The following is a 27,151-nucleotide window of genomic DNA, read 5'->3' on the forward strand; positions in this document are numbered from 1 at the left end:
GGTTTCCTGACCCAGTTTTGCTCCTGCAAAATAATACAAAGAATTAACAAAGAGTACAAAGCATGATGTTAATAAAAACAAAAAAACTTTCCATAACCTTCTCATATGTCAATTAATTAAGATTATTACAGGAGTCGGTTTGGAACGACATGAGTAAATAATGACAGAATTTACATTTTTGAGCGACCCTGTTATTTTGACTTCTGCTCTACTTTAAAAACAACTTTCCCAAATGCCTTGTGAAATTGTGACAAAATGTTCGCCAGCATTATCCCAGCTCATGTTATTGCTGTCATGATCTAATAGTTGGTGACATCACGTCCTTAATATGGCAGCCTCAGTGAGGTCAGTGAAATTTTACATGGAACAAAACACACAGGACATCCAAAACCATGGATGCATTTTGACAATTGGACATTTCATAGAGCCAAGAATAACGGTTTCGATATATTGGATGAATTACCTGATGTGTTTGAATAGTATTACAATTAGTGAGTCTTATGTCAAGATATCAGTTTAGCAGCTATTTTCAAAGCCGCAATGAGCAATACAACGCTTTAGCAGTTCGACAGTAGCTTTAAATGTCCAACAGAGGGCAAAAAAGCCTCTTCTTTCTAATGGTAACATAAGAAATATAAAAACATATATACAAATATAATAAAAAAAAACAATAAATGTGATATTCAAACAACAACATAAACTCAGACTTGGTTTATTGCTTTTTCTTATAATAAATAATATAAACAAACAAGATTAAAATGGTTACAGCACAAAATGACAAAAACAAACTGAGTGTTAAAACTGCCAGACCTTTAAGAGAAAAAGATACAGGCACTTTTTTAGACACAGGGCAAAAATGAATCTGCGTAAAAATAAACACTCTGAAAAGCATTTCATCATAGTAGTCATACTCAACAAATCGGGAAAAAAGAAGGAACAATTCAACAACAAACTCTCACTCATCTGGTCAGACATATACAGTAATACCCAGAATGCCAGGAAAATGACAGGGATGTAGGCAGATTATACAGCATCAGTCTGCTCAGTTTTACTGTATCCAAATCATTGAGTTATTAAATAAACTGTGGATTTGATCAGTCATTTAGTGGAGCAATAGACAAAAAAATTATATTACAGCAACAACAATTTCACCAATACGTATACGTGTGGATAAAAGATGAAAATGAACGGTCAGTCAAAATAACCCCCAGCTTAGTCCACGGGATCAATTAGTCACATTAACAGCACATAGAAAACTATTACAAATAGGAAACCGTACATAAAGAAACACAAATGAAGTATGTTCTATAATGCTCAGTGTAGGGTAATTTTGGGATATTAAAAGGAATCACTTCTTCTCACAAGCACTCGAACAGCTTTTCCAACTCCAGTCCGTGAGTTAGTGCGAATCTTCGCATCCTCCAACACCATTATTAGTTTATATAACATAAATCCATATTCCTTGAATTTCTTTCCGCACATTTCGGTAAAAACGCAAAGGTTAAAAGGGACTTTGAAGATTCTTTGGTGCCTGAATCATACAGTTTCCGATCTAGATGAACACAAATGAAGCTCTTTTAAAGTTCCAAATTAGCTTGACAGGTCGGGTCGAATCAGTTTGGATCCGGACACCCTTGTTATCTTTCCTCCAAAGATCCTTCCATCACCTAAACTCTGCATACCCATCTCAATATTTCTGGGTCAGAGGTAAAAGTTTAATGTAAAACCGTCAGACCTCACTGACAGGAAGATCTGCACTATCCAGATCAAGTTGGGGCAAAGGCGCGTCGCACATTCCAAAGCTGCTGCGCCGTCGCCAAGGCGATTCGTGAGTCACTTGGAGAGGCGGGTCTCTTGCAGTGACAGGCGGGCGTGTGGGCGGGGCAGGGGCAGCAGGCTCATGAAGTGCTCGCTGTCCCATGCCAGACCTCGTGGGACCACGGCATTCTGGGTAGGCTGACACGGCAGGGGTGGGCGTCCAGGGGATGGCGTGACTCGAGAGCTGGCGGTAGAAACAGGAGCTGCCAACAATGTGCTCCTAAACGGGAAGAAAGAGGAAGAGAACAAATTGAAAGTTCTGGTCTGAATAAAGTGTTTTCAGGAAAGCGTTAAGACTGATGCAGTGCGGTAAAGATTGAGAGCAGTCTCAGCTGTGAGTAAGAACATCCGAGAAACGGTTTAGGATTTTTGGATAAGCTTAGCAGTAGAAGATGAGAAGTACCAGAAACCAGAGCCAGCAGAGCACCAGATCAGAAGTGTTAGTACTCAGAGAGCCCAGCTATTCCCCTCACTGGAAAACACAACATGAGAGACAATGTGAGAAGGGGAGAGTGAGAGAGAGAAAGATGCAGGCCTGGACGATACATCAAATATTCATTTTATATTTTGCTGCCACTAAAAGAAACCCAAGGAAAGGCTTTACAATTGTCTGATAAGTTTCTAAAAGACAGTATCATTAAGACGAATTTGTCACAATTCTTGAGTATGTGAACATGATTAAAGATGCATTAATAGCATCTCTAAATTGAATCTTCAGTGGAGTTGCTTGTCTGGTTAATTTCCATGAATTCATAAATGAATCAATTCTAAACACCTGAATCAAAGATTCATGCACAAAATGTTCAAGAATATGGCAATTTATATATTATGTTGTAGTAAACTTCTGGTCAAAAGTAAGGTTTGGTGTCAGTAAGATTTTCAGTAAGGATCATTTCACTGAAGTAACGGCTGCTGAGAATTCAGCTTTGCCATCACAAGAATAAATTACATTTTGAGATATATCAAAATAAAATAAAAATAGTCTTTTAAATAGTGCCCAACAATGGCTATTTAGTATTTTGTGACAAATATTGTTGCGCTGATTTAAAATAAATAAATTAATACAAATAAAATTACCCTTAAAGATGCATATTAAATATCGTCAAGCCATATTGAAGCATTATTATTAAGCTACATCGCCCAGCCCTAGGTAGAAGGTGGGAGACAGAGACAAAAGGCAATATTATGAAAGAAAAGAGTGGGGAGAGGATGTTGAACGACAGAATGAATGTAAGGGAAAGACGACAAATACTGCAACAAGGTTAGAACTGCATTCTGTGTTTAGTTACAAATTAACACACATATAAAAATGTCATTGTTAGTTTGAAAACTGCAATAAAACAGAAAAAAAGGATCTTAGTCTAAGCTCCAGAGTGTCCACAACATTTTACTTAACAATCGTGCGAGAAAGCACAGACGTGTCTAATCTAATAGCAGCAGTGATTGAGAACCTGATGTTGGAGACTCGAGGGTTTAGCTCACAAAACAAAAAGTTTACCGCAAGTCAGTACTGGGAAATGGGGATAACGTTTATAAAATACAGGCACCACAATGCAACTCTCAAATATTAAAGCACATGTATCCTCCTCACGAACTCACTCACTCACACACGTTTGTATGGCTACCAAGTCTTAACCCTCAAACAGTCCTTTAAAGGGGTGTCAGAAAGTGAGGACCGGCCAAAAGTCCTTACGCCGATGGTCTAAAACTCAAACTGGTCCTCACAAAGACAACAATACAAGTGTACACACACACACTTACAACAACAACTTATTATAACTGTACATACATTTGTCAGGTTTGAAAATGTGTAAACAGCAAAGCATTAACATGCTGTGAAAATAACATTGCTTTCTAATAATCAAAATCTTTTATTCAATCTCCAAAGGGTAAAATAAAGTTATATTCTAAATTTCTATGATCAAGCAAAATTAGCTGATTTTGGGTTTATTTTAAATAATAATTGCCAGTTGGCATCATTTAGGATGTTAAAACAAAAATACATCGTCAATAAACTTCATGAACCATGTTACACACAACAATAAAGAACAATTAAATACAGATGAGCAATCAAAAACATGTGAAACATGCGTTTTGGGTGTGTAGCAGGAGACTGCAGTGGGCTGGCAGAGAGGCAGAAGCATTAGAAAATGAAGTAGTGCATCAATATTAACCGTTAGTTCAAATGAGGGAGCCACACTGTTGAGAAGAAACAGATGAGAGAATTAGCGGGAAAACATCGGGTCAGCGGGAAACTGAATGCCTCTCGTCAATGAACCGTTGAATCCGTTTATTTCTGCATCTGAATTTGAACGGTTAGGTGTGCATTTGTGTGTGAAGTTATTCTGGAAAAGCGAAATGGAAAAGATCAAGCTAGGTAAGTACGTTTGTGCGCGCATGTGCGTTATAGCGACTCTAAAGCGAAGCGAGGAAGAGGAAACAAGGGGCGAGTAAAAGGGGGCGGAGCTCACATACGTGCTGCCTTGAGTGACACGTGGTGTGTATCTCTGAATACAGGGGCTTGAATGCCTTCTGGCCTGACGCATCTGAAACAACAGTGCAAAGCTACATTAGAGGGAAAAAAAAGGAGAGATACAGGAGCCCCACAATATTTGGACACTTAATATATGATTGTCATTTCATTTACATTGTGAAATTATAAAACCAAAAAATCCACTAACACATACATTGTCTTACAATATATCTATAGTTTTATGATTTTAAAGTCGGCATGAAAAATCCATATAACTGTGAATGATGCAATCATGCATATGTTCAATCAAAATGTCGTAACTCCATCTTCCAGTGAAATGACAGACAGCTCTCTGGTGACGTATAGACTTCTCCAATCATTCAGCCCGCTTAAACCCTGCTTCTTTCTTACAATTGACTGCAAGCTTGAATTCAGATCTAATCAGATAACTCACATCTAATCAACAACCAGTGAATAGAACTAAGCCACTGCTCTGCTTTTTTTTTTTCTCCTGATAATCGGTTTTACTCAGATGTACGTCACAATGCGAAAGAAAGGATCTGTCCCTACTTTCATTACATCTAAACTTCTTCCACTTTAAATAAACGCCATTTTCCATTTGAACTTGATATTTGTCATCAAATGCAATGACGTTCATACATTAAGGGCAACTAAAATGTCCAAATACTTTTTGGGGTCACTAGGTTCAGAGGGAGTGGGAGAAGAAAACGAACAGACTGCGGCCCACATTTAAATGAGTGCACTCTTGATTCCAGAGTGCTAGAACACTTCTGAACTATTACCAATCTTAAACCCAAACCACTGCAGTCATATTATTGTTCATTCCTCTTTTTGTTTCTTTGTGTGTTTGTGTGTGAGAGAGAGAGAGAAAAATAAAGAAATGCACATGATTGGATATATGTATGCGGATAAAATCCTGAAGTGTTTTGAACATTCACACGCTCTCCATGTGTTCTCAGCTTGACTTAAGAATTCATGCTCCGTTGTTTTGCTCAGAGGCAGAGCGACTACCTGCTTTTGAATGCATGTGTGCGTGTGTGTACATACAGAAGCTGCGGACCGGCCTGGGCCCCTCTGAGCCACAATGGCTCCTGAAACAGCCTTGATCCAGCTGTGCATCTCCTCTGGACTATCAGCCTGAAACAGAATGTTTGAAAGAAATGGAAAGTTTTTACATATTCTAAAAGAAACAGAGATAAAATGCTACAAAGGTAACAAATGCTCCCACGATCTGAGCCTACTGATGTCTATATTTTGAGATACAGTGTAGCCTAAGAACTTACAAATAATATACTAATATTTTCACAAAAGGGAGAAATTATTTTCAACCACTCCTTTAAATATTTTGATTTTTGTACTGTGGGGCCACATGAGAAGTGCATGTTGATGCATGACAGGACCTCTCACCTGGATATAGAATGTTCTGGAGGTTGTGACGACTTCAAAGAGGTTGTCTCGCATCATTATTTCACTGAAAGTGAAAACGGGAAGAGAATAACTTGTAATTTAAATCTATAACTATAAATGCACCACTGCAAATCTAAACAAACTACCGTACAAAATTTTGGGGTCAGTAGGCCTATTATTTTCTTTTCTTTTTTTAAACAAAATAATACTTTCATTCAGAAAGGAAAAATGTAACATTAAAGACATTTATAAAATTTACACAGATTTTTATTTCAAATAAATGCCGTTCCTTTAAAATTTCCAGTAATTACAGAATCCTGAATCCACAAAAAATTAATGGTTTATAACATGGATGATACAATGAAATGTTTCTAGAGCATCAAGCATATTAGAAAGATTTCTGAAGGATCATGTGACACTGAAGTCTGGAGTAATGATCCTGAAAATTCAGCTTTGCCGTCACAGGAATAAATTACATTTAAAAATATACATTACCCATCAAAAGTTTGGAAACATTAAGGTTTTTTAATGTTTTGGAAAGTAGTCTCTTAATCTCACCAAGGCTGCATTTATTTGATCAAAAATACAGCAAAAGCAGTATTATTGTGAAATATTTTTACAGTTTAAAATAACTATTTCTATTTGAATATATTTTAAAATGCTATTTATTTCTGTGATTCAAAGCTGGTTCAAATTTTCAGCATCATTACTTTAGAGTCACATGATCCTTCAGAAATCATTCTAATATGCTGATTTGCTGCTTATGATTATTATCAATGTTGAAAGCAGTTCTTTGTTCTTTGATGAATTGAAAGTTCAAAAGAACAGTATTTATCTGAAATAGAAAGCTTTTGTACATTTTGTAAATTTATTCAGCAAGGATGCATTAAATTGATCAAGTGAAAGTATAGACATTTATAATGTTGCAAAAGCTTTATATTTCAGATAAATGCTGTTCTTTCAAATTTTCTATTCATTAAATAATCCTATAAGAAAATTGTACACAACTGTTTTTAACATTGATAATAATAATAAATGTTTCTTGAGCACCAAATCATCATATTAGAATTATTTTCAACCATGCTGAAAATTCAGCTTTGAATCACAGAAATAAATAGCATTTTAAAATATATTCAAATAGAAAAAAGTCATTTTAAATTGTACTTTTTTTTTTTTTACAATAATACTGTTTTGTTTTTAAGAGACTACTTTCAAAAACATTAAAAAAAATTAAATAAATAAAATTAAATACATTTTAACAAATAAAAGCAGCCTTGGTAAGCATAAAAAGTACAGAAGGATACTCATTTATAGGAATGTTCAGTCAAGAATTCAAAGCACATGATTGGCTGACATTCTGTTTGTACCTGTGTTTGCACTCCTGCACCTTATGGACCTCCTTCAGAATAATAATCTTCAAAGGCTCCTTCTCCTGAAAGAGAAGTGAAGGGAAAGAGAGATTAGTCAGTAGTCTCAGAGAGCGAGATCTTTTGGGATGGAGTGCCGTCTAATTTGGAGCTTATTCAGGCCAACTACCTGGACTGCACGGGAGACTAAAATACTTTTTTTCTCACAGCAAGAGCAGTGATTTTCATAATGTTTTACTCGGTTACAGGCAGACACACATGTACATATGCAGCAGAATCACACACAACTAACAGCCGCCTGGAATTTCACAGATATAGTGCCATTCATGTTGAGACAGAGCGCAGGTATTTGCTTTATCTTTTGTTCGGATTTTAAGAAAAGAAAACCTTAAATGCAAAAGAGAATAACCTTTCAATTCATATTCTTTCTACTATAAAATATCGGACTAAGATCATCAGGCATAAAAAGGACTTTTCCTCCAACAAGTAAATGTGCTTGTACAACTCAGAGGATGCGACCATTCAACCTACATTTTCAACATTAACATGATTTATTGGGCACCTGAATCTTTGTTTCACAATTCTCCACTTGCATTCAATACAAATCACAAATGCATAAGTGGTGAATAAATACACAACATACCAGATCAGACTTGAAGTAACTCATCGAGTTCTGCTCCAGAACAAAATATCTCCGTTTCCAATTCTTCATCTGATATAAGAGGAAAACAGCAACCTGTAATTAATTCTCTCCAGTAGTCGTCCAAAGCTTCATACATTTCACAATTCAGACTTTTAATATAATATTTTGGGGGCATTTTTGAACACACAAACCACGCTAAAAACAGCCTCTCAAACTCACCAGAGCCCCCTGTTTGACGCAGTATCCTGCTTTAATAACGGTCTGATCCTGCCCTGCTCTAGTGTGCAAATATGGCGGATTGTTCTGAGCTTTCCTCAAGCCCACTTTCTCTCCTCCAACACAGTGTGCCACCTCTCCATCCTGCTAAAAAAGGGAGAAATGGGGGATGTCAGACATAAGTGAACATTTAGGGGGGGGAAAGAGCTCTGCAAATTCAAAACTAGTTTAATTTCTTTGTTCTTAATAAAAAAACTTAATTGAGAAATACAAAAAGACTGTGTATGTATGCATGTATGGATGGATGTGTATTAACCGATAGATGTATGCATGATGGATGGATGGATGTGTATTAACCGATGGATGGATGGATGTGTATTAACCGTTGGATGTATGGATGGATGGATGTGTATTAACCGATGGATGGATGTGTATTAAGCGATGGATGTATGGATGGATGTGTATTAACCAGGGCTTAAAAACAGAAAAAAATATCAATCAGTTCACTCCGAGCAGAATCGATATTTTAACGTTTCCGTTTTTGCGTTCCTCATTAAACATTACTGTTCCGAAAACGGTTTGATTTGAAAAAATAACGGTTAATAACATTATTTTAATTTAGCCTATACTTTAAACAAATATGTATAAATAAAGACTTATTTTCACTCAATAATAATATAACGCATGATAATTAAACTTGAATATTTATTTCATAACATTTTTAAAACCACAACAGAAATACATGCATTAATTACAAAGCATACAGCGGAACAAATATTGACCTGTTTTAATGGAGCGGAAAGTGGCCCTCTACATGCCTATTCTTTTCAGAAGAGTGATAACATTCTTTGTACATAACTTTTTTTTCAACACGACTTGTTTTAAAAATTGCATGAATAAATAAATAAATAAACTGGATAACCATTGCTCTTTTAATGCACCGTCAACTGGTAATTTCAAAGCAAACACTGCGCAACACGTCCTTGCATCACATAATCAAATTCAGTCAGCTAATAAAGCTTGATCATTTAATGCAATATAACATACCATTTAATACGAAGCATCAACCTTCTATATAGAAAACATTGACCTGTATTGGCAATCTGAAAGACTATAAGAAAAATGTTTGATAGATGCTAGTAACCTACTTGGATAGGCTTAAACGAAATCCACAAACTAGCCTAAATCAGACTATTTGAGCTTAAAGTCCGTACTACTTATTTAAACATACGAAAAGAATGTCCTCCAATACCTGCGCTTTCATTGTAGACCTCAGCGGGGAAAGAAATGTACTTGAGGCATGAAAATGCGCGCTCTACACTGACTTGCGTTACCGGTAGATTCATAGATGACTGGTGCGCGGGCATTTCACTCACGCTTGATCCGTTAACGTCACATGCTGTACTACTCTATTCATTATTGGTCACTGCCAAATTAAAATATTAAAGAGAACGATAAAATAACGTTATTAACCGGTTAATGGTCATTTCAAATTAATGTTTCTGTTCAGAACGATTCAAATTGATTTTGATTTCGTTTTCGTTTTTGTTCCTCTTAAAATTTCGTTCGTTTCCGGTTTTCGTTTTCGTTCCTTGAACCGGATCAGAGCCCTGGTATTAACCATTGGATGGATGAATGGATGTGTATTAACCATTGGATGGATGTTTGGATGGATGAATGGATGTGTATTAACCACTGAATGGATGTGTATTAACCATTGGATGGATGTATATTAACCATTGGATGGATGGATGTGTATTAACCATTGGATGGATGTATGGATGTGTATTAACCATTGGATGGATGGATGGATGAATGGATGTGTATTAACCACTGGATGGATGTGTATTAACCATTGGATGGATGGATGGATGGATGGATGGATGGATGGATGAGTATTAACCATTGGATGGATGAATGGATGGATAGATGTGTATTAACCATTGGATATGCATTAACCATGGATCGATGGATGTGTATTAAGCATTGGATGGATGTTTGGATGGATGAATGGATGTGTATTAACCACTGAATGGATGTGTATTAACCATTGGATGGATGGATGGATGGATGGATGGATCTGTATTAACCATTGGATGGATGGATGTGTATTAACCGATGTATGGATGCGTATTAACCGATGGATGGATGGATGTGTATTAACCATTGGATGGATGGATGGATGGATGGATGTATGGATGTGTATTAACCATTGGATGGATGGATGGATGGATGTGTATTAACCATTGGATGGATGTATGGATGTGTATTAACCATTGGATGGATGGATGGATAGATGAATGGATGTGTATTAACCACTGGATGGATGTGTATTAACCATTGGATGGATGGATGGATGAATGGATGTGTATTAACCATTGGATGGATGGATGGATGGATGGATGGACGATGAATGGATGTGTATTAACCATTGGATGGATGAATGGATGGATAGATGTGTATTAACCATTGGATATGCATTAACCATGGATCGATGGATGTGTATTAAGCATTGGATGGATGGATGGATGGATATGTATTAACGATGGATGGATGGATAGACATGTATTAAAGGGGTCATGAACTGTTTTAAAAAAAAAAATTATACTGTTGTCTGAGGTCAACTTATGACGTTTGAGTGTTTTTTACATTCAAAAACATCATAATGAATAAGTAATAGGGCTGTCAAAATTGCTCAAAAATGACGTTCGAATATTCCCTCTAAAAAAAGCACGAATATTCGAACTATTCGAACATCTGGTTGCGCATTTTATCAAGGACGTAATCTCAATTTTATCAATGACGCGTTTTATCAATGACGACGCAATAATATTTATTGCCGTAATGCGTGTGCATTACGTCAATAACAGGACAAATTAATACAAAGACACATAACTACTTATATAGGTAGTCTATTTAAGTTTAGACATATTTGACAACGTATTACCTACACAAAAACAAGTAAATCAACTAATGGCTAAAGACCGCAGACCTCACTCTCTCTCTCTGTCTCATTCTCTCTCTCTCTCTCTCTCTCTCTCTCTCTCTCTCTCTCGCCCTCACGCTCTCTGCTCATAACGGCTTAAATGAACAAACACATTTTGAGGCTGATAAAGAGTTTTGTGCAAGCAATTTAAGGTCGCGACTCTTGTCCCAAATATAGCAGGCTTCATTCAGTGATTGAAACAAATATTAATTTAAGTTTTACAGCATATTATTGAACGCTCCGAGCGAGCTGTGCTGTGGTAAACATGGAACTTTTCCTTGACATGAAACGGTAAATAATCAAACCAGTGGAAGCAGTGCATTTATCCTTCATTCATGCAATATCTATTCAGTCAGTACCTCGGTTCCATTGCTTGACAGAACTCCCTGAAGCCCCATCCACCACACTGATCGCTCTCATGTCCTTACAAATGAACAAAATTAATTTCTCCGTTATGGCCTCGCGTGTTGCAGACACAGAGCTTGTGGCGGGCGATGCAAAGTAAGGCTGGTCCAGTTTGCACATACAAATTAGTTGCTTATATTTACAAAACGAGCCTACAAAAGCATAAAAAAGTCTGTTTAATAAAGAAAAGTTCACGAAACTAAGTGAAAACTCACTAAAGTGTTTAGTGAAATTAGGAAACATTTAGATATCATAAACTGAGTTGTATAACGTTACATTTCTACATACATTTTGTTCTCATGTCACAAGTAATATCAAGGTTTATTTTGATCTGTTTTACATGATTCTTTTGTAGTGTGGTTTTCGGTGAAGTGTACTAAAATAAATATCGTCACCCGTGTACATTAGCCCACTTCTTCTCGACGCTTTTCTTGATAGTTTATAGAATAATTACTCCGAGTTGCCATCTGTCGTTTCAAAGAAAAGCACACCGGCGAGTGCGTCAAATATAAACGCCTCGTCCGTTTGGGGAGGAGCGCGCGCAGTCAGCGGAGGCTCGCGCTCTGGAGACGGGCCAAAGTACACGCGCTAGCGCGCCCACTCGCAAAGCAGACAGCCACGCCTCTACTACCGCGGGCGTTTTCCCCCACATTTTTTTATTTATTCGAATATTAATTTTCACCTTCGAAATTCGTTTTTTAAAAACTATTCGAATATATATTCGAATTTAGAATATTCGTTGACAGCCCTAATAAGTAATAGGCTATTTTCTGCCCTTGTTTTTGAGGCTCTCTAGGTTTTTATGGGCGAGCCACACTGAAGACTTGGAAGTAAACGCCCATGGCTAGGATTGGATAAGATTTGCATATTTAATGAGCTTCAGCTCCCCTGTCAGTACATGTGGGAATTGTTTTGAAAGCATGTGGGGAAACGGCAACCGGAATGATTCGCTCACAGGGCTCGCAACATGTCTTTATCAAACAAACACAATGATTCATCTCTCATCCACCCCCAAATGATTGGAATGTTATTTTTTCATTACTTGGCCCGTCCGATCGGTGAATATAACCGCGAACCCGCGCACCCTTCAAATATCAAGTCAAGAGAGTGAACAACGCACATCAAGAAAGGAATGTTATTTCACTATTTAAGAGAGCCCGTCGGCAGGCTGGGCTTTGGTAGCCCGTCTAAAAAACACATAGCCCTGGGACGTTGGGCTTTGCGAGCACTAGCCCATACATGTCCGAGTCTGATCCTGAATCGCAATGAACACCACAAATAAAGGATTATTTGGCCTTTGACAGCATGCTAAGGTATGTCGCTCTATCAAGTGATCTGTACGGTTTTAAGTACCGTTTTAAGGCTCAATGTATACGAGTGTACCAGTATTTGACATACCATAAACTCTAGAGTGAAGGCGCACGACTCACTGTCGGATTGCTGAGCGCGCTATCTGTGTTTCTCACACACACACGCAGAGAGAGAGAGAGAGAGAGAGAGAGACACGGAGAGTCTTACAGACCACACAGAATCGACACGCTACATGTAAACAATATAATTGGTTGCATTTTCCTGTCAAAATAAGTTAATTTGGAATTAAGCTTTTACAAGCAGAAGATAGTGGGCGGGATTATAATGCACAAACGGCAATCTCATTGGCTGGCGCTCATCTATTACCCTCCTTGTTTTGATTTCAACAAATCAGTTTGAGTGAACACTGACAACGTGATTAATATTCATGAACCCAGCAGCTCATCAACCCTTAGTGCATTGTATATTGTTATTAGTAATAGAGTTAGTAGTAGTAGTATTATCTCTATTACTATCTTTTAATAATAATTACTATTATCAATTTTTTACAGAATATCTTAAGCACCACCACCAGTCCTAAATTCATTTAAAATGACAAATGCATTCATACATGGTTACCAAGTGTATTGGTGCATTTTTATATATATAGTGTGTATTAGGGGTGCCACAATTCTCAATATAATATTGAACCGTTCGGTACGGCCTTCACGGTTCAATATGCGCCTGTGAATTGCGCCTCCATCCTAATATACTGAACAACGCGACATACATTCACATCACACGTTAGTGGTAGAGTTATACTCACGGAACACTATAGTAATTCACAATCACGCAAGTTCATTATTTGCATGCGTTTTAAAGCCTTGCCGGCGTGTGCGCGGTTTAAACGTGCGCTTTTCCGAGCGCGCGCACTAAACGCCTGTCAAACATGTGATTACTGGACTAAGTCGTCTTACTGCGCTAATACTGTCAAATACACACAAGATTTACATAAACACAGTCGGTTATGTCTAAAGTGAAAGTAAAATCGGCACGTGTCTGTATTAGAGGCACGCAGGTCTTACATTGACAGCAGCAGCCTAGTGAACACGCTGTCCTTAAAGGGAAAGTTCACCTCTAAAATAATGTAATTATTTACTCACTCTAATATTGTTCCAAACCTGTATTCATTTCTCATTTTTGAGTGAACTATCCATTTAATGTTAATACAACTACAAAAGACAAAGAGAAAATCGCTCACTGCTCTTGACTGAAAAACTTCAATATAGTAGCTTTAATAAGAATCAGTGTATATTTTATAGTGAAGTCTATGTAGTGTTTTATTTTTACATTTATTCATTCAATTTCATACTTAAATGCTGTATATATATATATATATTATAGTATACAATACACTAGGAATGTGTACAAGGGTTTTTTTAAGTAAAGTTTTAAGTTTAAGTAAGGTTTTTCAATTCTTTTAAGTAAAATAAAGCAAGAGTATTGCAATTAAAAAATAGTCTTTTTTCTCCTTAACCTCTTGCTGTTCCTGTTGCCTAAGAATAGAATAGCAAAAAACTGATGTGACAAGCCATCAGAACAGAACCGAACCGAAAACCGTGGTTAAAAACCGAGGTATGTATTGAACCGTGGACTAACTGTATTGTTGCATCCCTAGTGTATATATATATATATATAGTGTTTGACTCAAATATTTTGAATCATGACAATCCTAGTCTTGAATGTATGCATGTATTCCATGTTTAAGCCTACATGAGTGAGAATACCTGTGTCTGTGTGACGACAGCCACTCCTGCAATGATCTCAGTCTTGTATGGCACTTGTTTCTTGTTGCCGTTTAAAGCCAACCTCTGACTCTCAGAGTGAACGGCATCAGAGGACTTAGGAACCTGAAAGAGAGAAAGGGAGGGACAAAAAAAAGAGAAAGAAAGTAATGACTAGGATAAACTGAGATGGAGTTTTCAGAGACAAAATCAGGGCAGCAGCAAATGATTAAAAAAGCAATGTAATGAAAAGACGGAGGGAAAAAAACCTGAATGAAGCACAGATTAATTAACCATCGATTGTGAGACTCACAGGATAACTCAACAACGGCTTATTGTGTAGCCCTTCAATCCATCAGCCCACGCTCCAAGTGTGTCTGGCCTACAGAGAGAGCCCTTCCTGCCATTGCATGTGGAAGTGTGATATATTAGTGAAACAGGGAGAGTGAAAAAGAGTAGAAGAGAGACAGAGACATTGTACCCTACGTGTGTGTATGTGTGCATGTGATGTGTGTTAGGGCATTCTGAATCGCCGATGACTCAGAGGTGAGGGTCATTCAAACAATACAACTTCCCATTAGTCAGCCAAGTGACTCGCACAAGGAAAAAGGCATCAGGAAGAGGAATGCACAGTTTAAACAGGACAGGATTTTTTTTTTTATTTTTTTTTTTTAGAGACTTTCAACTTCCTGTGCGTATGCATGTGTGTGTTTGACTGCACATGTACTCAGAGAGGGGACCAAGACTGCAACTTCAATAAGGAAACTTGCTGTTTTATTGTGCAGGTGTGTTTTCTTATGGTAATTTGCTTGTAAACTGCTTGTACTTTGTTATTTGGGTTACTTTCAATAGTTAAACTCGCAGAGAACACTAACAAGAATTTACCTGCCAGTGAACAAATCTGCAGTGTTGACAGTACCACTGACACTGACTGAATGAACTCATTGAATGCTTTCATTGTTTCTTTAAATGTTTTTGTATGCAGTAGTCTGGTATATCAGATTAACATGTGAGCTTGCTTAATAGCTAGATAACTAATGCAAACAATCCAGGATCCTAAAAAAATAGCTTGAAAGAGAGACAAGATCGCTAATTGAATTTATATTTCCACACAATAAACAGAATAAAAGGGTGCACTATCCACCACTATATAATATTATATACTTCTATAATACACTATTATTCAAAAATCTAGGGTCAGTACTTATTTTCAAAAAGTTATTTTTAATAAATACTTTTATTCAACAAGGACCAATAAAATGATAAAAAGTGAAAGTAAAGATTTCTGCATTGTTACAAACAAATTCTATTTCGAATAATTACTGTTCTTTAGAACTTTATATTCAAAGAATGTTTTACTGTATTTTTGATCAAACAAATACAGCCTTGATTAGTATGAGAAACTTCTTTAAAAAACATTTTTAAATTCTTACCGACATTAAACTTTTGAACGTTTTCACCCCAAAATCAACAGAGGAAAATGACATTTTGCATAAAGAAAAATAAAGCCTGATATCATACTAAAACTGTAGTATCAATAAGTATTCAAACTTTATGGTAGTATTTGTTGTACTGTTTATTTATTCTGATATAAATAAATTATTATATTACAGTACATTTATACTGCAATACAGTAAAAATAATTTATTCTATTCTTGAGAATATAGGGCAGCAAAATTATAACAAATCAATTTTCGATTATTCCTTTTGAGACTGTAATCATAATCATATATTGAGTATAAATCAATATATTATACATTATAAATATACATTTATTTTGTTTCACCTAAAACAAGCAGTGACAGGTTACAATTTACTATAAGATGAATTATTACTAATGAAAATCACCTTTGAGAAAGATGGGAATTACACACAGACAGAAAAAAACCCCATCCAGATCCATGAAATTTGGGGGAGTTACAATGGTAATTTTTTTTATAGGGGTTCTATGCAAATAGATAAGTGTATACATTCACACTTGCATTTTGCATGCGTGTACTCACTGTGATTTTGGTTGCATTGTTGAGTGCATTAACCCATTCCACAAGATCCTGCTGATCATTGGCCTGCAGAAAGAATTTCCTCATTCCCGCATTGATGACTGCAAACAGACAGAGAGAACAAGCTTAACCTCATTTCTCACAATTCTGAGAAATAGTGCATAAGAAGGAAAGTGTCAGTGTATTTTAATAATGCCAATAAATCCCAAAAGCACACAGATAGCCTTTATATGAGCCCCACTTTATGGATTACCATAGACTCAGCTCATGAAGTCAATAAGGCAGTGCAAAATCAATTTCAGACTAAAGGCTACAGCAAAATGGAGCTTGACAATTATTCCCACAATGTCAATTAATCCAGTGGCTGTTTTGCAAGAAATTATGAATCAAAAGATGAATGCAAGAAATCACTGCATCACAATAAACTCCATTGTGCATGTGCAATGTTCATTATGTGCAGCTGTACTGAAATGTTCTGCCTTCCACCAATAGTTCTCACTCATGCAAGTTGCAAGTTACATAATGTGCCCTCATATGGTTAAAATAGGGGTGTAAAAACTGGGTCCTGGAGGGCAACTGTCCTGCAGGATTGGACACCCCATGGGTTAAAATTTTTTAAAACTATGGTTAAAATATATTTCTAGGTGTTTATGTAATTTTGTCCTGTAATTACATTTTGAAAATGATTACTTTGTGTGTTTTTTGCTACTCAAAACAAAAATATAAGTAATTATTCACTGATAATCTTTAGTTTAGTTAACTTAATCTCCAGTTGTTTAATGTTTCCAATGGATCAGTGAGTTGAACCTGAGAACCAGACCAGACCGGTTTTGTGTATAGGATCAACTGATTCACCTGAGAAGTTATGTTCTCTGATGAGGCAATTTTGGAGTCCAGAGTGGCAAGATTTTACGTTTTGTTTTCTTGATCTCATTGTTCATTCCATTGAAGAAATAAAAGTTACATGGGCTTGAACATGAGGGTGAATAAACAACTCCTAAATAGTAAATAATGTGTTAAACTATTCTTTAACCTATATCAGGATAAAAGCATGAAAAGCAATTCAAAATTAAGTTCTACAGAAACATCCTGCAAAAAGCACACACACCAACTCACTAACACTCATCTATCAAGTGACCAGACCACCATTTCCTGTTTCCACTCATGTTGTGCAGAAGGTTACCATGTGCAGTGCAGTGCAGTAACTTTACAAGCAAAGCAACATAGAAGTGTGCATGTATAAGATGTAAAAATGTGTCAAAATAATCTCAAAGTGTGTATGAAAAAGTAAAGGAAATACTTTTTTTGCTTTTCACTGCATCACCATCCTATTACAATCCATTCACATAAGAAAGAAATACAAAAGCAGTGATTCAAGTAAAAACGTGACCTAATAACAAACTTATAAGCTTTCTATATAGCACCTAGCCAGGATTCAAACCACAAACCCTTTAGTCAAGAACTGAGGCTTGAGCTGCAACTCTTAAAGGGATAGTTCACTCAAAAAGGTAAATGCTGTCATCATTTACTCACCCCCAAATTGTTCCAAACCTGTATGAGTTTCTTTCTTCTGCTGAACAAATGGGGGCCCATCAACTGTTTTGTTCCCCATATTCTTCAAAATATCTTTGTGCTCAGCAGAAGAAAGAAATGTATACAGGTTTGGAACAAGTTGAGGGTGAGTAAATGATGGCAAAACTTTGGATAAAATAACATGAAAGTGTTTTATGAATAAAATATTAAACAATTTTCTGTAATTCTTTTTGTAATTTTCATTTTCAGAAAGCTTTTCACAAATTTCAAGTAACTATAAATAAAAAAACATGCATGTTCTGTATGGACAAATAAATAAATAAAACAAACAATATCAGGCTTACACCGAGACAATAAGGACAGAAAAATTAGCCAAACTAATCTAATGTCATCTTAAAAGAATCTAATCTCATCATGACATTCCAAAAGACGGTCATTTATACTATAATCAGAAATCGAATAACTTTGTACCATAATGAGTGTGAAGTGATAGTGTGTAAATGTGAGAAAATCTTACCAAAGCAGTACTCAGCCTTTGGCCTCTGTTTGGTGGCATCACTGACCTAAAACAAGAGTGGAGGCTTTGAGAGTAATTTCTCAAAAAGCAATGATGCAGAAATAGCAGAACGTGTGAAAAGGTGGCAGCTTACCTTGGATATGTAGGTGAGACTGAGGGAACCCACATGTTTGGCACCTATAGGCAGGTTCTATAAGACCAAGAAACAATATCACTCTCAGTTAGCAAATCAGAACGACATTACCCAGAAAGCATTTGTACTTTAGTTAGATGGTACCTGAGGGTTGTCCATGTACCAGACCAGACTCCCCTGTTGTGTGTCCAGGATGAAATACCGTCGCAGGAACTTGCCACTGTTCTCCACATCTTCGATATCCAGGAAACCGCATATGCGGTTCTGCCGGTCCACGTAAGGCATGTCCCCCTCTCTTCACACTACTCATTCCCCCTCTCTCTGATATCAGAAACTGCTATAGACAGAGATAGAAAGGGAGGAGTATAGGATAGGATACAAAGATTGAAGAGAGAGAGAGAGAGAGAGAGAGAGGGTTTAGTCAGACTAACAGTAAATTAACTGATGCCGTTATGTGGTTGTAAAAATCCCCCTTTCCTCAATGACCCCTCTCTCTTCCTTTCTCTCTCTTTCTTGTGCTCTTTCAGCTGAAAACTATTTTCTTTCTCTGATGTCTCAAAGTTTTTTCCACAGGATCTGAATCACCGCGCTGCCCTGCATTAGTTACTGACAATACTTTTTTTTTCTTCTAATACTCTAATGACTGGTAGTTGGGATGTAGTTGCAAAGTTACTTATAGTTAGTAGATTGTCTCAAGTGGACTAATCGAAATTAAGTGTTATTACCATTTTTTTTTTTTATTAGGAGGAAGAGCAAACAAAGAAAAATAATGAATTTATGGCAAATTACCTAAACTTTCACATTATCAAAAGAGGCTAATTGTAGACACGGTAAACCCAGCCGATCTTCCGGCGATTTGATTTCGCCCTGCAGCTCAGGCTGGAAACCTGTACATATTTTTATCCTGCTTCTGTTACAAATTTGCAGGAACCAATCACAAACCGGCTTATCCACCTGGAGATTATAATTATTATATATTTAAAATCCTCATTTAATTTTTCAACTTCAATTTACACAAACGCAAAAATGTTGGGTCAGTATGACATTTTATTCAGCAGGCATGCATTAAATTGATTTAGGCAAATCAAGGCAAGCTTTTATATTCTTTAAAAAAAATCAATTTCAAATCATCAAACAAACGTTCTGTTAATCAAAGAATCCTGATAAATGCATCAGAGTTTTAACAAAAAATATTAAGCACCACAACTGTTTTCAACATTGATAATAATAAGAAATGTTTCTTGAGCATCAAATCAGCATATTAGAATGATTTCTGAAGGATCATGTGACACTGGAGTAATGATTCAGCTTTGCCATCACAGGGATGAATTACATTTTAAATATATATTTAAATAGAAATATTATTTTGTAATGATACTGTATTTTTAATCACATAAATGCAGCCTTAGTTAACTTAAAGGTGTGATATGTAGGACTGACAGCTAGTGGTCGAAATAGGTACTGCAGTCCAAATTCAAAATATTGGAGATCGTTGTTTCCCCCGCCCCCTCCTCCTCAGACTCCAAGCTCACGCAGTTGCCAGCTTGAGGACACAACAAGAGCGAGCACAATTGACAATGAAAGCTACACTAAGTTAATGAGTTGATTGATTTATCCGTGTTTTAATATGCTCTCGTTCATAGAGATTTTTAGGTCGGGTATAAACTGCGATCTCTGACCCAGTTTCAGTGTTTCCCATAGGTTGAGAAATTACTTGAGGTGGTGGGCAGTGCGGAGTGGCTCTGCGTGGTGCTTGATGAGCGGGTTTGGAATAAACTAGTCAAACAAAGGTTTATGAATTGATATGCAGATACTATTACTTTTATTAACAACAGCAATGTGCAAAAAACTAATTTTTAAAATATTAGGCTCAATGTAGGCTACCATTGTTCTTATATAGTATAACACTGAACTGACCAACAGCTTCAGTGATTATAAAATGAGCACTCTTTACTTGTTTACTGGGTAATTAAGTCACAATTTGAAGAGAAGTGTTTTGTTTTTCATGAGATTTTGTGACTTCCTACTTTTTCCATATATTAAAGGGTTAGTTCACCCAAAAATGAAAATAATAATGTCATTTATTACTCACCCCCTAATGCCTTTCTACACCCATAAGACCCTCGTTCATCTTCGGAACACAAATGAAGATATCTTTCTTGAAATCTGAAGGCTCAGTGAGGCCTCCATAGGGAGCAAAGATATTTACACTCTCAAGATCCATTAATGCCAAACTGCTGAAATCACGTGACTTTGGCACTCCGAATCATGATTCGACTCGCTGATTCGATACGCTCCGAAGCTTCATGCAGCAGTGTTTTGAAATCGGTTATCACTATACAAGTCGTTATTTCGTTTTTTTGGCGCACCAAAAATGTATTGTCGTTTTATAATATTAATATTGAACCACTGTACTCACGACCAATTTAAATATGTTTTTAGTACATTAATGGATCTTGAGAGTGTAAATTGCTTTGCTCCCTATGCAGGCCTCACTGACCCTTCGGATTTCAACAAAAATATCTTAATTTGTGTTCCGAAGATGAACAGAGGTCTTTCGGGTGTGGAACGGCATGAGGGTGAGGAATAAATTACATTATTTTAATTTTTGGGTGAACTAACCCTTTAAGGAGTAAAAATGGCTAATACGACAATAAGTGCTCCTCTGCTGCCACCCACTGGTTATATTAGTAATTTCATGTCAAAAGTGCTTGTTTCCCACAACGTGGCCTACACCTTTAAACTTTTAGTTTTACAAATCATCACATTAAAAATAACATTAAAATGTGATCATACTTAGAGCTTTTAAGTGCTGGAAAAAGTGTGAAACAATTGAAAGCCCTTGAAAAGTACTTGAATTCACTGTTGCCGCGGGCTGTTTTTCATGTCCGCGGGTTGAAGCGACCCTAATTGTGTGATATTTAGCCCCAGGAATGCAAATTTTAGTAGGCAACCATGCCAAAAAAACACATTTTACCATCAAATGTGATTTTTACCGGGGAAGCCCCCCTGAAACGCGATTGGGCTTGTTTTGAGTAGCAATTGGGCGGGTTTCGTTGTGAAAACCTGGCAAACCTGGCAACCCTGGGCAGCGGTAAACACACACCAGGCTTGTTCGAGATGCATCGGCGCTGCGCAGACCGATCCACGTATGATATAAAAACACTGCATGAGTGAATCAAAAGCATAAGGAGTCATATGCTCTCGCTAGACTCGATGTCATTGTCATACGGCGATCGGTATGCACAGCACCGCTGCGAACAAGCCTTCCATCAACAATGGCGAGTGTTGCGTTACTATTGATTCACATGGCTTTATGATCCTACAGCGGCATCAAAACACAACCAAAACACGGCGAATCCAGCGCATTCATGCAGTTCGCCGTAATTTGTATAGATGGAGATTACAAACGAGCAGCAGCTGTTAGCTCCATTAGCTGCTATTTCAACAATGGCGGATCTCAAGTTTGTGTTGGTCTTGTTGACCCCGCCCCCAGCGCCTGACGTAATCGGTTCTTACTTCTAGCCCTGTTCTAGCCCAGCAATGTTTTGGTGCTACCACTTTTCCTGACTCGGACCTGGGGCTTTGGGTGTGGAAACACAAAGAACCGATTTGAAACTAGGGTCTGGCTCCGATCTTGCTCTTGCACTGCCTTGGTGGAAAAGGGGTATGAGAAACAAGTAGGTGAAGTTTCCTAAATATCTGCAAACATATGGTATTTTTATGCTTTAGTAAAGTGAAAAACTTACATACAGCACCTATAAGAGACTTTTGAATGCCATGGTAGTGTAGATAACTTTTTTTTTTGGAAGCATGCACTGGTAAACAGCAGTATTATTTAACATTCATACATTTTCTGAGTCAACACGTGAATATGGGACATAACGTGCCAGAGTGGCAAAACCAAGAATAAATCCACCATTCTCCTCTTTTTTTTTTCTGAGGACCGGGCGATTAACGACATGATTGTAAATCATAAACAGACAAAGGCTGTGAAGGGAGACAAGGGCCTGCTGTGTCATCGCCATACAGAGGCAACAATGACCATGAGTCACTTGACCAATTAGCATGAAGTGCTGTTCAGCCCCGCCCTGAGTTCCAGAGCACAGAATCAGCCTTCTGTTCTGGAATGCTCATAGGTTCTAGAGGAGCCCTGTTCTTCCAAGTCTCTAAGTATGCAGGCCTGTACCGTCATAAGAAAACATGACATGTACATCATTTGGGTTTGAACAAAACCACACAGATATCACTTTCTGAGATTTGCTGCTTCTATCTACTGATTTGCTGCAAATGCAGGGAAACAACTTCAGATCACTCGTTCTCGCTCTCCTCCTGATTTTAGATTGGGGCAGATAGTCTCCATGACAGGTCTGGTCACGTTCTAGACAGGATTTGTTTTGTTCTAGACTAGACCATCCGCATTAACACACACACACACACACACACACACACACAAGTTATGAGGCAAAACTCCTCATCTCTGGATCTTAGATGTGTGTGTGTAACAAGGTTAGAATTACATGTTTATCTTAATTTGTTTATGCTATTTAAGACAAGTAGACACACACAGGAAGAAACCTACTACACTAGTTTAGGTTGGTTTGCATGCACATATCCTTCTTTGAATTTCTGACTAGAAAACAAATCTGCTGTTTCACTGACAAAGACGAACGTCATAGATAAGGAGATGAAACACCACTTTAACCTGGACTGTGTGTCTGCGTTTTAATGTAATTCACTCGTATTATTAGAAACTATGTTGCCATATTTGTGCAGAGATTCAGGCAAAACAGACACGCGCATGCACCTCACATTTGTTGTGAAGCAGGTAAAGTTGTCAGAGAGGTTGTACTGAGCTCTTGCCCTTGAGCTAGTTTCAGCAAATGCAAACATGCACATACACACACTAAGGTTATTATAGTTTTACATTTCAAATTGGATTACTTAAAAGGGATAGTTCATGCAAAAAATGAAAATCAATTACTAACCCCCGTGTAGTTCCATACAAACCTAAAGACTTCTGTTTATCTTCAAAAAAACACAACAAATGAAGATATTTTAATGACACCTGAAAGACTTGTGTCCCTAAAGTCCATTCCACCAAAACTTAGACACTTCAAAGAAAGCACATGAAGAGATCATAAAATGTCTCTTTAGATGACTTGATTCTTTATGAACTTTTTGAAGTGTCAATGTTTTGGTGGAATGGACGTTCAGTGGATGGACAGAAATCTCTTAAGGTTTCATTAAATATTTAATGTGTCCTTCAAAGATGAATGAAACATCTTATGGGTTTGGAATGACATGAGTATGAGTAATAAATGATGACAGAATTTTCATTTGTGTGAAATATCCCTTTAATCCTATTTTCAAACTGATTTAAGATTTCAGTTTCATTTTAGTTAGTTTCAGTTGCAGTTTAGATTTCATTGTATGGACACATTTTAATTTTATTTTTATATTTTTAGTTGTTGTTATAGCTGTACCAATTATCAGGAAAAAGAATCAGGGACTAGCATCGTTGCTAAAATAAGCACCTGGGGAAAGAAGTTTTATTTTTCATCATAGTTTTGTTCCTTTTTAGTTTTCTAGTTGCTTCCATTCATCATTTTATATTGGTTTACGAATACATATTTTTAAATCACAGTAGCCTATACCATTATAAGTATAACATAAACATACCAACATGTGTGTGTCTGTACAGTAAACATATCTCAAGGAAATGCACAAGAGAAATATGTGTTTGTCTAGTTAACTAACCAGATGATAAACTCATCTAAAATAGAAACAAATGAAGACCAATGTAAGGCGGTAAAAATACAGTGAAAATCAAAGAATGCTTCTGACATAATATAGTCTGAATTTAATTAATGCAAAATAAATCTGCTAGACATGTCTACTAAAGAAAAGAAATAACATCATTGACAGTCATGTTGGATGTCTTCACCATATTGTCTGTAAACCAAAGTCAAATGTTTGCTGACCGATCCGCTCATTACAAACACACCAACAAAAAGTGATGTCCTCAAACACAATGACCTGCTGTTATGCAACATTTCAACACATTTTAGGTCAGGTGTCCATTGGTTTGTCTGCGGTAAGGGCAAGTCTAAAACAGAATGCTTACAATAACACAAAACCATAACTCGGTATAACATCAAAGATATTTCCACAGCGGTTGATTTAAATAGTTGAGTTCTCATATTCCCATATAATGTTTCCAGTTGTTTGTGATTAACTTTACTGGATAAGGATTTTAGTAAAATATTCAACAGAAACTGTAGACACAAACAGCAATGAAATGTCTTACATATAATATAATTTATTCCAATATATTAAATAATAGATGTATTCAAGCAAAACAAAAATACTTTTTTACAAAGATTTACATAAAATTCCATCTTTAAATGTTAATATTAATGTAACCCTACAGTTTAAAAGAGATAAAGGCCGAATCTGGCATAGAACTACAACTGACAATCTATCCATCAACACATAAGTTACATGAGATCAAATGTGTTGATTAGAGAGATTAACGTTTATGATCTGATATTATTGTGGCGATGGAAGCGTACTCACAGTTACGAACTATAAATGATCAATATGATCCTCTAAATGATTCTCTTGGTATATTATCTTCATTTAGATAAGCATTGTTATTGCATTGACGTTACAAGGATGAGGTGTCTAAAATCCACGTCTGTCAGTCAGTTAGCAACAGCGCGGAAAAGCCCAACCTCGCCCTGCCTCCATTTAATCCTGCCATTAAACTACAGCAGGATCCGTGTTTACATTTTAACACAACCCCATATCCATAAACAAACTCATATAGAGACAGATGTGCTAAAATGGCTAATTTCTCAAACTACTCACTCGGTTTATTATCGCTGAAGTGATTCGGTCCAGCCCATCTCCAGCTCGTGTCCCCGTTCACAAACTTCACGAGTGTTTTTCCTGCATGAGCGGAAGTGGCTGCATACGTCACTGCGCCAGGTTAAATGTGTCTGCTTTTTTCTCTTTCTCTTCTCTCATTTTAATTAAAAAAAAAATAAATAATAGAATATTAGCCCCGCGGTAATTAAAAATAAAAGCCCAAATAAAACGAATGACTAATGACATTTACTACTATTACTTTATTATTTTAATGACTTCTCAATGTCTCAATGTCTCAATTTTTCCCTAAATCGTTTGATGTTTAACTTTGGCTTTAAATGTCCTCAGCATTGAAAGTATAGCTAAATCTAGTTATTTGAGTGCTGCTATTAATCAATGCATTGATTCTTGAAACAGGACAAAACCAGCTGAAAACCTGAAAAAAATAAAAGTATGACATTTTGGATTAATATTTTTTATCATGTTTACAGGTAGCCTACACATAGGCATTTATTCTGGTGTTGCTAGCTAATAGAGCCTACTTAAAATGAAGAAAAAACTGTGATTACAGATAAACCATAATTCCCTGGAGACAGAGATGAACAGTGTATGCATAAGTTCTGGCTGTAAGCTATTCAGAGCTTCTGTATTCAGAATATCTGTGCTAGCTATTATATGAATTTAGAGAATTTATAATTTTGCACTTTCATATGTGTTTTCAAACTGTATATGCTGACAGTATTTAATCAAAAATGTGTAATATGTGGCTCCAGGAACATAAATATTTTGAATGTAAACACAAAAAAAAAATAGGTTAGAAGTGTTCTAGGCACACAATGAAGTGCAGCTGTAAATAGGTGTGTCCTTTTGGCCACATCATCTCACGTTGCATCAGATTTTATCAGTCAATTAGGAACAGGAGCCTATTTTACAACATAGTCAGCTGTGTCTTTTCCATGCTTTTACAATTATGTTCTTGCCAAATGCCTTGTCTTTTTTTCTTTACCAATGCCTATAGTTGTATAAACTTTTATGATGTGTCCTTTAGAAATTTAAAACTGTTGTCTGGCTTTGGGTATGGCCATGGAGAATCCAAGTTTTTTTATGCACTTTATTAGGTATACCTAGTACCGGGTTGGACCCCCTTTTGCCTTTAGAACTGCCTTAATTCTTCATATGATGGATTCAACAAGGTGCTGGAAACATTCCTTAGAGATTTTGGCCCATATTGACATGATAGCATCTGCAGATTTCCCCCCATCTTCTATTGTCCAGTTTTGGTGAACCCAAAATTGTAGCCTCCGTTTTCTGTTCTTAGCTGACAGGAGTGGCACCCGGTGTGGTCCCACCTGCTTCAAGATCCAACGTTTATAGAGATGCTCTTTTGTGGACCTTTGTGAAATTTGTGTTACTGTTGCCTTTCTATCAGCTCAAACTATTCTGGTTATTCTCCTCTGACCTCTGAAATCAAGGAAGCATTTTCGCCCATAGAACTCACTGGATATTTTCTCCTTTTCTGACCATTCTCTGTAAACAGATGGTTGTGCATGAAAATCACAGTAGATCTGCAGTTTCTGAAATACTCAGACCAGCCCATCTGGCACCAACAACTATGCCACGCATAAAGTCACTTAAAACACAGTTCTTTCAAATTCTGATGCTCAGTTTAAACTTCAGCGGATCTT

At 36.8% G+C, this 27,151-nt stretch overlaps 1 protein-coding gene across 7 annotated transcripts; it reads right to left on the reverse strand.

The window, feature by feature from the left end:
• Positions 1 to 25,579, reverse strand: plekha1a (pleckstrin homology domain containing, family A (phosphoinositide binding specific) member 1a). 7 transcript variants are annotated; one of them, XM_079833086.1, is made up of 14 exons: positions 25,467 to 25,563; positions 23,582 to 23,621; positions 18,738 to 18,930; positions 18,594 to 18,650; positions 18,461 to 18,506; positions 16,414 to 16,511; positions 14,414 to 14,536; positions 7,949 to 8,092; positions 7,730 to 7,798; positions 7,087 to 7,151; positions 5,720 to 5,783; positions 5,360 to 5,449; positions 4,294 to 4,364; positions 1 to 2,038 (listed from the first exon to the last, which is right to left on the reverse strand). In XM_079833086.1, the coding sequence occupies exons 3-14, from the start codon at positions 18,876 to 18,878 to the stop codon at positions 1,834 to 1,836; spliced, it is 1,173 nt and encodes a 390-aa protein (XP_079689212.1). In that variant the 5' UTR covers positions 18,879 to 18,930; positions 23,582 to 23,621; positions 25,467 to 25,563; the 3' UTR covers positions 1 to 1,833. The 7 variants fall into 7 exon arrangements, 6 of the variants coding, with proteins under 6 accessions (XP_079689212.1, XP_079689211.1, XP_079689210.1 ...); XM_079833083.1 differs by having other exon boundaries at positions 704 to 2,038; positions 4,290 to 4,364; positions 25,467 to 25,540; XM_079833085.1 differs by lacking the exon at positions 23,582 to 23,621 and having other exon boundaries at positions 25,467 to 25,557.
• Positions 25,580 to 27,151: the final 1,572 nt, after the last annotated feature.

This window comes from Gobio gobio (genome assembly GCF_949357685.1).
Source record: "Gobio gobio genome assembly, chromosome: 13".
In the NCBI taxonomy this organism is placed as follows: Eukaryota; Metazoa; Chordata; class Actinopteri; order Cypriniformes; family Gobionidae; genus Gobio; species Gobio gobio.

Coding starts and splice junctions, on each gene's coding strand:
- plekha1a (XM_079833082.1), bottom strand. CDS start 18,878: ATGCCTTACGTGGACCGGCAGAACCGCATATGCGGTTTCCTGGATATC. Junction 18,507..18,593: donor GTCTCACCTACATATCCAAG/GTAAGCTGCCAC, acceptor CTCTTGTTTTAG/GTCAGTGATGCCACCAAACA. Junction 5,784..7,086: donor GTGCAGGAGTGCAAACACAG/GTACAAACAGAA, acceptor TTTCACTTTCAG/TGAAATAATGATGCGAGACA.